The sequence below is a fragment of the Chaetura pelagica genome, unplaced genomic scaffold, assembly GCF_000747805.2.
Source record: "Chaetura pelagica isolate M959 unplaced genomic scaffold, ChaPel_1.0 scaffold346, whole genome shotgun sequence".
Taxonomy (NCBI): domain Eukaryota; kingdom Metazoa; phylum Chordata; class Aves; order Apodiformes; family Apodidae; genus Chaetura; species Chaetura pelagica.
The window spans coordinates 3,010,697-3,023,643 of record NW_009953797.1 but is presented as its reverse complement, the minus strand read 5'-3'; the positions used below and the strand labels follow the sequence as shown (position 1 = coordinate 3,023,643).

Genomic DNA, 12,947 nt, shown 5'->3' with positions numbered 1-12,947 from the left:
CCCCCCGAGCACCAGGCAGCACAGCAAGCCCACCGCCACCCACATGGCTACCCACGCATGGGGAGCGCGCCTGGGCACCAAGCAATGAGGAGGGCTTCGCCTATTGTTGATCCATTGACTGGTCACATCTTGTTAACTCCCTTTCGTTTTCAGCCGCACTGTGATCTTCCAGTCCTCACTGAGTCCATCAGATAAAAAAGGATAGGCAGGGATTAAGGATGGGGACTTGAGTTATTTTCATGAAGGTGCTTATTGCTTCCTGGAACCGTACTGACAGCATTTCTTCCCTCAGGAAGCCCCTTCAAAACACCTTTCCTGGGCAATTTGTGCCTCTTGTGCAAGAAAAAGGAAAACATGCTTTTTGGGGACCTGCATCACAGGCAAGATAACTGTTATCTGACCAGGAATTAGCAATAATTTACTTCCTCACAGGGAATACCTATAAACACTTTCCTGTGCTAGTGGAGCATAAGTCTCCTTTATAAGAATACCAAAAATATACAGCAATACTATTAAAAGGCTTTCTTTTCCTTTAAAAACTTCTAGTTTGATCAATCAATTATGGACCTCTTGGCAACATGCCTGATAGTAAACAACAATTATTAACCCAGTAAATATGCATATATTACAGTTTATATCTGCACTAGCACATGCCTGCAGGATTGAGCGCTATGCTCTGACTTACTGAAAAAGCAAAGCCCAGATGAAGGACCTTTTTGGGGAGCACCACCTGATGCAGGGCTGTGAGACAGCTCCAAAAATGCTAAGGAAAGCTCAGCTCTGTTTTAAGGACAGCCCAGGATCAAGTGTCAATATTTTTTATTGTCCTCTCCCGTTGAAGACAATTGTTTTACCACCTATTAGAAAAAGCAGCTATAATTGCAAAGGTGATGTAGGCCACTACTGTTTTTAGCAGTCTTCCTCTGAATCCAAACAATACAATGTATGTGAAAAAGTAAAGCTTAAATATACACAAATACAAAGCTTAAGAAGTTGCTACTTGAGACAGGAGCAGAATTCTATTAATGCTAGCAAGGACACCTCTTGTTTATAAAGATTATTATTTTCTATTGACTGTGAAAGTATATAAAACATTCACAGTACAAATGTGCAACATTCCCTTAAAAGTAAAAAGCTTTGGAGAAACTAATACATAATTACTTTTAACCTGATCATATTGCTCTTCACCCACTTCCCAACCATACTACATTAATGCTACAGCAGAAAAATTGACCTCTGTGTAAGATGCAAAACAGAAAACACAAGTTAAAAAGTTGACAGAAATGAGGACTAACTGAATGGAGTTTAACAGCTACTGATAAAGCACTAGCTAGACACTACTCCTTCAGAGATGCTTAAGGAAAACATTTCTTTTCCAGTTCTGGAGCTCAGGAAAGCCTCAGTGCCCAGCAATATTAAAGGGAAGAGTCCCAAATGCTTCACTCCAGCATAAAACATGAGCAAGTCTACCAAAATCCTGGATCTTATTAACTGAATAGGAACTCTGCCATCTGCTTCACACAAAGAAGTGGGAGTATGGGATCAAATGTGGTGGATTGAGGCAGAAACCACCTGGCCTTTCAGCACCAGTGACTTCCCAGCTTCCCTTTTGTTTACCAAAGGTCAGAGAAGAGGAAAGAAATTACAGCTAGAAAGTTTTCTCTAAAAATTAGATTTTCTTGGATACAAATTATAGTGATATTGATCACAAAAAGCATCCATCACAGACTCTTCTGTTTGAAGACGTCATGGCTCTTCTGTCCACCTCTGGTAGATAACCACCTACATTCAGATTTTCCATAGGAGAGATCTAAAGCTTGCACCTTTTCAAAAGCCTAGGCAGCCTACAGCTGCCCTTCTGCAGAGATGCATAGAAGAATCAAATCATATGAACTGCCACAAAGCCAGGGAAGAAATATGCACAATCTAGACCAAATGACATTATAGAGGTTAGAAAAAAATCTTTTTAAAAACAACAAACAAACAAAAAAAACCCACCACAGACCATTCAACATGCAAAACTTCCACCTGAGAAGAGCTGTTATGGTTATAATTCCTCAAAACTCAAATCTCTTCCATGTTTCTCCAGCTATCTCAGATACCTAACAAAAGACTAGTCCACAGTAGTTGTGAAGATGGACAGGATGTTCCAAAATAAGCATAACATGGGCAACCTGAATTACCTGCTGCTGAAGACAGTCTCTTTTCCAGTCAGCAACAGAGGGAATTAAGGGAGCCCAGTTCCTCAAGCTAAGCCAGATGCAGAAGGCTACATAGTGTAACTACCCTCACATCTCAACTGCTTCCCAATGCCTCCTGCTCTAGTGTCCCGTCTCATGATGCGCCTGTGTGAGGAGGGTCACAGAAACACAGAATCACTTAGGTTGGAAAAGAGTTTTTAGATCATCTAGTCAAACCATTAACCCTACTCTACCAAATCCAGCACCAAGCCACATTCCCAAGCACCACATCTAGACAACTTCTAAACACATCCAGGGATGGCGACTCAACCACCTCCCTGCGCAGCTTGTTCCAATGTCAGACAACCCTTTCAGTGAAAAAGTTCTTCCTAATGTCTAGTCTAAACCTGCCCTGGTGCAGCTTGAGGCCACTTCCTCTTGTTCTATCACCAGTTGCTTGTGAGAAGTGCCTGCCTCTTTACAACATCCTTTCAGGTAGTTGTAGAAGGCAATGAGGTCTCCCCTCAGCCTCCTTTTCTTCACACTAAATAGCCCCAGCTCCCTCAGCTGCTCCCCATAAGACTTATTCTAAAGGCCTTTCACCAGATTTGTTGCCCTTCTTTGGACACGCTAAGCATCTCAATGTCTTTCTTGTATTGAGGTGCCCAAAACTGGACACAGTATTTGAGGTGTGGCCTCACCAGTGCCAAGTACAGAAGGATGATCACCTCTCTGGCCCTGCTTGCCCACTATTTCTAATGCAGGCCAGGATGCTATTGGCCTTCTTGGCCACCTGGGCACACTGCTGGTTCATATTCAGCCAGCTGTCAACCAACACTCCCAGGTCCTTTTCTTCTGGTCAGCTTTGCAGCCACTCTTCCCCAAGTCTGTAGCATTTCACGGGGTTGTCACGACCCAAGCAAAGGACCCAGCACTTGAACTTACTGAACTTCATACAGTTGACCTCTACCCATCAGTCTAGTCTGTCCAAGTCTCTCTGTAGAGGCTCCCTACCCTCAGGCAGATCAACACTCCCTCTCAACTTGGTGTCGTCTGCAAACTTATTGAGGGCACATTCTATCTCCCTATGGGATAAACTGGCTGAAGTAGCTCCAGAATTTGCCTCCCACCTCTTCTTTCCAAAACTCCTCCTTTTTGTCGACAAGTTGGTTTTGTTTTTCCTTTCAAATATTTAATCAGAAGTTACCAGTTAGAAGTGCATTCCTACTTACAAACTGAAGGTTTATGTGTATGTTACAGCAACACGATAAGGCATTTTTCCTAGCAAAGATTGTTTACCAGGTTTTCTAGTTTATAGCTGTTTTCATGCAGAATTCATCCTGTGTTCTTCAGCAGAATGAAATTACACTGGCAATTTTTCAATAATTCTGGGTAATGAACTCTGAGTTTCAAGGTAATCTAGATGTGGTTTGGGGCTAACTATTAAGCAGACATTTTACAGCGCCATAGTTTCTCATAAGCTTGTTTCACAAGTAACTCCAATAATTAATTAACGCCTGTAAAAATGACTTACTTCAAGGATGGCCCAAAGGTTTATTTTTCCCTGTGCTACCTTCACATTCTACATTTCTAGCTGTTCAAAGAGAAATTCAAACATCACATTATTTATTTCTGAAGAGATGCGAACTTGATGCTCATTAGCTATCCATAGCTGTTCTGACATCGGCTCCCATGAAGTCCCATTTCTAGATTTAATGATTTCTCAGTTTCCCTAATGATCTCCAAGCTAAGACCAAGCTCATTCGGTTTTTTAGTGCACTCATCGGTCAACTTGCTTTGCTGCCCAGACTCTGCCTCAGCTCAATACCGCAACATTGACTGAAACATTTCTTTCTCCACTTGAAATTCTACTTGAAAAAGCAATTCAACATAATTAATCTCTTGCCTCTATTTTTTTCAATGCGTCTGACAAAGTGGTTTACCTCTGGAATAATAAACTCATAAAAGTAGCCAGTAACTGCATAGTAAGATTTGCTTTCATGAACCTTAATTTTGCCTCACAAATGAAACATCTAAGATGTAACCAAATGCAGGCTCATTAGAAGTAAAGTTAATTTATAAAAAACAAAAGCAATCTATAAAGCATGCTTTAGCAGATGCAAGAAAGCTGCTATTTAGTTAACATGACAGACTCACTTCTGAATAAGAAAGAGAAAGACCTGGTGGTAGGCTGAGAGATTAAAAAAAGAAGATAAATACACATGGTAACATTAACATGTTTCTCACTTTGGAGCATATCTGCAAGTGTCCCAGCCACACGTGGAAAAGGGATGGAAAAGGACCAGTCACCTAATAACCCACTTCTCTTCTATCAGTCCTTACACATTAGAGGTTTTCCACCCCAATTCTCTTATTTTTTGTTATCATCATCATTATTATTACTATTATCATCATCATCTTCATTGATACATCACAATTAAATGATGAGCTAAGGGTCAAGCCACAGATTCACCCATGCTAGGCTTGATCTCAATGCCAAAAGAATGGGACTGGCCTCAATACAGGAAACTCAACAAGAAGTTCATCCAGAGGGGAGGAAACCAGCTCAGGTAGCTTTGGACATAAGGAGCTGGAGGAGGAGGAAAGCCTTGGTGCACAAGGTACAAATGTGTTCCACTCTTTCAGCTAAAAGATGCTGCTGCTTCTGGGTACATCCATGCTCCCTCCATAATTTGGGCATTTTTTTTAATGGTTGGACTCAGTGATCTCAGAGGTCCTTTCCAACCATGGCTATTCAAAATTCAGGGAGATGGAAGAGATAAAACTGGAAGCAAAATCTGACTACTGTGTTCAACAGACCATGCGTTCACTTTTACACACAGTCCTCGTTTGTCCTGAAGCACTTGTTTGCAGGGCAATAGCTTTCTAGATCTTCATGGTATTTTCAAGGCTTAAGTGTATTATCTCATGTCAAGTGCTGAACACATTACTCACACATTATACCACTTAACTTAAAATGAACACTCATTAGGTAATTTCCCTGTAGGTGCAGGTGATATTTATGAGTCTTTTTAAATTCAATATTACCTTTTGCAAGTGTCAAAGGTACCACTGCAGAAGACAATATTTTTTCTCATGACAGCCAATTCTATTCCATAATGAAACTGGTGGGAATTAGGCCCTTCACAATTCTTACTCTAAATCATAAAAATAGTGTTCCTTGCTGCTTACTTAGGAAGTAAAGAGTTTTTCTCTGCATCAAGCTAAGCATATCAGCTAGGGGAAAACAAACAAACAAACAACAAAACCCCCAACAATAATTTAAAAAGCAGCTAGCAAGTGTCACTCAGCAGAAAAGTCAGCATTTGTTTGCATTCTTGGAGAAAAGTCAGATCTCCTGTTTATATTTTTGGTGTAAGCAAATGCAAAGCAAATGGGGTCAAAGTTCACTGTCAGCAAAGTCCAGCACATGGGAATCTTTCCTGTATTTCCTAAGTGGGATATAATTTAGAGAAAATGTTTTTGTTCATTTTTGGTAAGATGAAGTTAATTATCTGACCTTATAGTTTCTATTTTTTCTCACACAGACTTTTTGAACTCAGAAATGTTGTATCAGCAGATTCTACTCATGAGCAAAAAAAGCAAACCTTGAGTGACACACTCAGCATGCTCCACTCAGTCACTTGTTCTTAACGTGATCACTTTTTACTTCTTTTTCCCATATAGCTAGAAAAAGATGCCATAAAGCAAATAAAGCTGTGTATTTTACCATAAATCAAAGCCATAAAATACCTTATTACCACCATATCGTCTGAAGGGTTTTATTAGCCGGCAACACAGGCCAGACACTAAATCAATTTCATTAGGCAACTGCATCTCCAAGAAGCTTCTTGCAGAACATATCTTGTAAAGTGGAAAATCCTTCCTCCTGATGCAAGTAAAGAGCCTGTTAATACATTACGTCATTCTAAATTGGATCTTTCACTTAATGCTGTTGAAGGCAGCTCCCCGAGACCTATAGTGCTGAAGTCATTAATAGATCTCTAGGCTTGCTGAAGAAATAAAAGAAACCCAAACAGTTTTTGGCACTGAGCATTAAAAGTCTACCAGGAGTATTTCTTCTGTGCATACATTCACCTTAGTGGCCAGTGCAGAACAGCAGGCGTACAGACCTTTAACCAGGGGGGAGATAAATGCATACACCTCCCTTATAAAGGCAGCATTTAATGTATTTCTGCCTATGCAGAGGAAGTAGTTCACAAGGCCACATTGCAACCAGCAGTGCTCAGTGGGGCAAAGTCTAGCAGAATATGGAGGTGTACAACAATCCACCTCATCTCTCCCTCCCTTCTCCCTTTGGGCTTATACACCTAGGCAGGTCTTGTCAGGACTGACACAAATTTAAAGTGCTTGGTGTCCATGACACCCATTCCCTAAAATCCAGTAATGCTCCTACAGTTTAAGAAAATCAGCCAACTTCAGGCTTAGCATCCTTAGTTGACCCCCCTTAGAGAGAGCGTCATGCAGAAATATTGCTGACAGCAACAACCTTTTCTGATTTGGACCTTAATAGTATTAGTCTAAGCCCTGCAGAGTCACCTCTGCTTAGGAAACAGTACTTATTCTATTTTGCTTCCTAAGGTGTGCAAGAAGAATTACACTTCCGGCACAATTTATCTGGTTCCTGAGTACAGGCAGAGCATAATGTTTTACATAGCAACTCTCTGCCCTCTTTCCAGTCTGATAATCACCAGCTTTCCTATTCTGACTTACCTGCCTGCAGCCTCAAGATTTTGCAGACCAAGTACACGCCTTTGAGGCAGTTCTAGCAAACCTCCTGGAAGCTGCATGTCAAGTCTTACACACAGTAACCAAGAAAAACAAAAATTAAAAAAAGAAAAAGAAAACAGAAAAAGGGAGGAAAGGTAGGAAGAAAGGGGAGAGGGGTAAGCTTTTGCCCTGATGTATTCTATTTCTTTAACGTGTTTTTCTCAGAGTAATATGCACCTCTCAGTCTTTACCTTCAATCATGCAATGTATGTATATGCATGTGGTGGGATCACAGTAGAATTATGCTGCCTGTCTAATAATTCTTATTTTTATTCTAATTATTTCAGGTTAAATGCTTCATTTTATGCATCTTTTTTCAAATATTATTATTTGTGAAAGAAGACAGGGGGAGTTTGGGGAGGTAATAGCAGAAAACCAGGGCATTGCTCAGGTAACCTCTCATCACCTCAACTGTCCTACTGACCCACAGAAGGGCAAAAAGGAAAAGTGCCACACTTTGGTCCTTCTGATTTGCTTTACAGTCCATCCTTCATTTGTTCAACCCTTGAAGATATCTAACTGGCCTAATTTTGATGACCTATCTGTACCAAGGTAGGAGTGAGTAAAAAATCTGGGAAGGTAAGTGAAGCCTACGATGATCAGGAGCTTGACTTCCTTGTCCTGTCTGACTGCAGACACTAATATTAAATCAACGCAGACCCACCTTCAGAGAATCTCAATTTACTTCAGAGGAGCTTTGCTAGGGCAAAAGCAGACCTACAGTTCCATTCAATGGGAGTTCCTAGTCTGAAGAAAAGGAGGCTGAGGGGAGACCTCATTGCCCTCTACAACTACCTGGAAGGATGTTGTAAAGAGGCAGGCACTGGTCTCTTCTAACAAGCAACTGGTGAGAGAACAAGAGGAAACAGCCTCAAGCTGTACCAGGGCAAGTTAGACTAGACATTAGACTAGACTGAAAGGGTTGTCTGACATTGGAACAGGCTGCGCAGGGAGGTGGTTGAGTCACCATCCCTGGATGTGTTTAGAAGTTGTCTAGATGTGGTGCTTGGGAATGTGGCTTGGTGCTGGATTTGGCAGAGTAATGGTTTGACTAGATGATCTAAAAACTCTTTTTCAACCTAAGTGATTCTATGATTCTATGGTTCAGCCCAGAAGAAACATGGGGAAGGCTGATGTTCCAAGGGCAACAGAAGGAGATAGCATTTGTGCTGCAGCCTGCAAGAAATGTATATTAATAGCATAATAGATTCATAGAATGTCTTAGGTTGGAAGAGACCCCTAAAGTTCATCTAGTCCAACCCCCTTATAATAAACAGGGACATCTCACACTAGAATAGACTGCTCAGATCCCCATCAAGCCTGACCCTGAAAGTCTCCAGGGATGGGGCTCCCACCACCTCTCTAGGCAACCTGTTCAAATGATCCACCACCCTCATATGAAAGAACTTTTTCCTAATGTCCAACTTAAATCTACCTTTCTCTAGGTTGAAAACATTACCCCTTGTCCTATTGTACATGCCCTAGTGAACAGATCTTCCCCAGCCTTCTTATAGACACCTTTCAGGTACTGGAAGGCTGCTATAAGGTCCCCCTGGAGTCTTCCTCTTCTCTTCCTCAGGGTGAACAACCCCAACTCCCTCAGCCTATCTTCATAAGAGAGGTGCTCCAGAACCTTGGATCATTTTCCTCTGGACATGCTCCAACAGGTCCACATCCTTCTTCTGTTGAGGGCTCCAGAGCTGGATGCAATACTCCAGTTGAGGTCTCACCAGGGCAGAGGACAGGGGCAGTCATGTCTCTCAATCTGCTGGCCACACTTCTCTTGATGCAGCCTAGGATGTAGTTGGCCCTCTGGGCTGCAATTGCACATTGGTGGCTCATGTCCAGCTTTTAACCCACTAGTATCCCCCAGGTCTTTTTCCACAGGGCTGCTGTCTAGCATGTCTTCCCCCAGCCTCTGTTCATATCCCTGCTTGCCACAGCCCAGGTGCAGGACCTTGTACTTGGCCTTGTTGAACCTCATGAGGGTCACCTGAGCCGAATTCTCCAGCTTGTCCAGGTACAGGATAGCATCCCATCCCTCTGGCATATCGACCACAGCATCCAGCTTGGTGTCATCAGCCAATTTGCTGAGGGTGCTCTCAATGCCACTGTCAATATCATTAATCAAGATATTAAACAACACTGGTCCCAGTATGGAACCCTGAGGGACACCACTTGTCACCATTTCCCATTTGGACATAAAGCCATTGACCACTACCCTCTGGATGCAATCATCCAGCCAATTCCTTATCTACTGAACAATCCATCCATCAAACCCATATCTCTTCAACTTAGAGAGAAGGATGCTGTGGGGGACCATGTCAAAGGCCTTGCAGAAGTCCAGATAGATGACATCCATAGGTCTTCCCTTGTCCACTGATGCAGTCACTCCACTGTAGAAAGCCACTAGGTTGGTCAGGCAGGATTTGCCTCTAGTAAAGCCATGCTGGATGTCCAGAATCACCTCCCTGTCCTTTGTGTGTCTTAACATGTCTTCTAGGAGGATCTGTTCCATGATCTTCCCAGGCACAGATGTGAGTTTGACAGGTCAGTAGTTCCCAGGGTTCTCCTTTTTACCCTTTTTAAAAATGGGCACAATGTTTCCTTTCTTCCAGTCACCAGGGTCTTACCTGACTGCCATGACTTTTTAAGTATCATGGAGAGTGGCTTGGCAACTACATCAAACGATTCCTTCAGGACTCTGGGATGCATCTCATCAGGTCCCATGGATGTTCAGGTCCCTCAGATGGTCACCAACCTTGTCTTTGCTTATTATGGGAGGGACTTCGTCTCCCTGGTCTCTGTCCTGTGGACCATCTACATGAGAGCCATGAGGAGAGGGGTTACCAATGAAGACTAAGGCAAAAAAAGTTGTTGGGAATCACAGCCTTCTCCTCATCTGTTGTTACTAGTTCATCACTGTTCTTTAACCTTCCTTTTCTGGTTTACATACCTATAGAAGCCCTTCTTGTTTTTCTTTACTTCACTTGCCAAGTTCAGCTCCAGCTGCACCTTGGCCTTCCTGACCTCATCCCTACACAACCGGTCAACATCCCTATACTCTTTCCATGATACCTGTTCCCACTTCCACCACCTGTGTAGTTCCATCTTGCCTTTCAGTTTGACCAGCAGGTCTCGAGTCAGCCATGCTGGTCTCTTGCCTTCCTTGCCCGATTTCTTACACCTAGGGATTGAGATCTCTTGGGCTTTATGGAAAGCATCCTTAAAAATCTGCCAGCTCCGTTCTGCTCCCTTGTCCCCAAGGGCCATTTTTCATGGGATCCTACTTACTAATTCCTTGAAGAGGTGGAATTTTGCTTTCCTAAAATTTAGAGTCCTGACTATGCTTTACATCTGCCTCATACCCCTTAGGACAGTGAACTGCACTAGTGCATGTTAACTGCAGCCCAGGCTGCCTTCAACTTTGACAACCCTGATGCGTTTACTTGCATTTGTAACCATTAGGTTCAATAACCTATCCCCTCAGGTAAGGCTGTCAATTTCTTGTCTTAAGAAGTTATCATCGAGGCACTCCAGGAGTCTCCTGGATTGCATACAGCTTGCCTTGTTACTTTTCCAGCAGGTGTCAGACTGGTTGAAATCTCCCAGCAGGATGAGAGCCTGTGATTGCGATGTCTCCTTGAGCTGCAGTAAGCCTTCATCGATAGGCTCCACTTGATCAGGTGGCCTGTAACAGACTCCAGCCACAAGACTCCCTTTGTTGTCCCAATCCCTAATTCCTATCCATAAGTTTTAAACCTGCTCAAGACTATTCTTTAGGGACAACTCCTCACACTCTATCCATTTATTTAGATAGAGGGCAACACCTTCACCCTTTCTTCATCCCACCAAGTTTCTGTAATTGCCACTATGTCATAACTTTCCTGTAGCACGGTAGCTTCCAGCTCCTCCTGTTTGTTGCCCACACTGTGTGCATTGGTGTACAGGCACTTCAGCTGGCCTGCCAGCCATGTCACCTTCTTAGAAGAACACTCCTTTATTCCCCTAAGGCATTTAATGGATGCAACCCTGCTATCTCCTATTACCTCAGGAGCCCCTGGCTCATCTCTGTAAGACTTTGCCTGTGCTGCAGTGTCCACAGCATGCTTCAGGGCAACAGGTTGAAGGCCCTTACTATAACCCCATCCTTCCAACCCTGCTGCTTGCCACAGACAATCTTGATATCTCTCCCTTCGCATCTAGTCTGTCAATCAGCCCCACAATCTCTTGGACAAAGACCCTCTTGCCCTTTTGAGAAAGGCATCTCCTGTTTGATGCCAATATTCCTGGTGCTGGGTAGGCCATCCCATTATCAAAAAAACAAAAATTGTGCCAGTGACACCTGCCATGGAGCCATGTATTGATAGATTGGATCATCCTGTTCCTTGCAATGTCACTGCTTTCAACTAGAAGGAGGGAAGAAAAAATAACCTGCACCCCAGTCTCTCTCACTAATCGTCACAATACCCTGAAGTCTCTCTTGATAGTTCATGAACTACTATTTGCTGCTTCCTCTCCACCCACATGGAAAATGAGCAGTGGGTAGTAATCTGTGAACCTCACTAAGCTAGGAAGTTTTCTGTGTGTGATGTCTGTCTCAAAAACCATTTCTTAATCAATGCTTCCACTTTATGGTGAGATTCTGCCTACGAAAGATTCTGTTCAGGAACTGATTGGGGTATTTTTCTGTAAACAGCAAAAATTACCAGGACTAAAGTAACTGAAAGCTGAACAAGACAGCCTGGAACTACCATTTTGAAACAGCACATTATGAGAACTCCTCTCCTGCTTCATTAGCTAGCTACAAAACAGTATTTCAACAAGACTCCTGCATTCAAGATTACAACAAAAGCACAACCAAAGGCTTTGCCTTCATCATTATTAATTTCGTTTTGTGGGATAACATAATGTAGTTTTTTACAAGTCTCATTCTACTCTACTATAAAAAGCAACTCAACTTGAAGAAATTCCTTATTAAATAAAACTCAATGGATTGAATAAAAGAAGCTAAATCAATTAGGCTAGCTTTAAAAAAAAAGCACCATCAGTAATACATATTTTATGGAAATGTCGGGGAAAGCCCTGTTTAATTCACAGGTGTGGTTTATAAATAGTTCTGTAGATTGGCCCTAATGTGTACTTAAAAGTGCACTTGAATAGCACAAGAGGTCTTGATACATCTATTGTAAACAATGCATATTGGGTCAGGTTTCCATAGGAGCCTTCAGGAGCAGAAAGAAGTGACATGAAAAGAAGTGACATGAAAGAAGCAATGACAGTAGTTAACCTTAAGCTTTAAAAGAAGTGGAAAGCTCCATATCTTTTATATTCTGGTAAAAATTATTGGACTGCTCCTTAATATAGCCACCTTAAAGTTGAGCATCAATCTGAAGTAATCTCTGCACTCTCTAGAGAAGAGGCCTGTCTCCAGAGCACAATTTGTCCTGTGCCAAGACAGGTGATGCTTGGGAGCTGCCATTACATTCGGTACCAGTATATAAAGCCTATCTTAGACTAGAGAATTGGCACATTCGGTTTTTACATGGAAAAAATTCCATGTGATGAATCCCTATCAATGTAAACACAGATCTTTATGCTAAAGTCAAGAAAAGCTATGCAGAATTCAGGCTTAAGTAATGCTTACTGGTAGAAGACTACTAAGACAAGCAAGATATGCAATATCACAGGGAAAGGAAAACTGAGGTGCTTTTGTCATACACAGCCTAGGAGTTCATTTACATATGTGGTCAGTAGCATAGACACATTTAGGTATGGTGCAGAGAGAGTCCTGTTGCTTTTCTAGAAGACTAACAGTAAACTGGAGGAGAGCTGGTGTGCAAACCCTCTTAATGCAACTATAGCCCCTCTTGAAAGCAGAGTTGCATTTGGCAACTGGGTTCTGCTCTCTGAACTGTAATTCCTGAAAGAGCTGTTATTCTGCATGCTGTAGGAAGGCTTGAACCCTGCAGGGCA

The 12,947-nt window shown here is 42.4% G+C and overlaps 1 protein-coding gene across 2 annotated transcripts in view; it reads right to left on the bottom strand.

Annotated features, from left to right (window-relative positions):
- Positions 1-45, bottom strand: part of LRIT1 (leucine-rich repeat, immunoglobulin-like and transmembrane domains 1) — an 11,511-nt gene extending 11,466 nt beyond the window's left edge. Inside the window, exon 1 of one of the 2 annotated variants that reach the window (XM_010001138.1) lies at positions 8-45. In XM_010001138.1, the coding sequence (XP_009999440.1) occupies positions 8-45 (38 nt within the window). The remainder of the gene's footprint in view (positions 1-7) is intronic. The other variant, XM_010001139.1, reaches the window with a different exon arrangement.
- Positions 46-12,947: the final 12,902 nt, after the last annotated feature.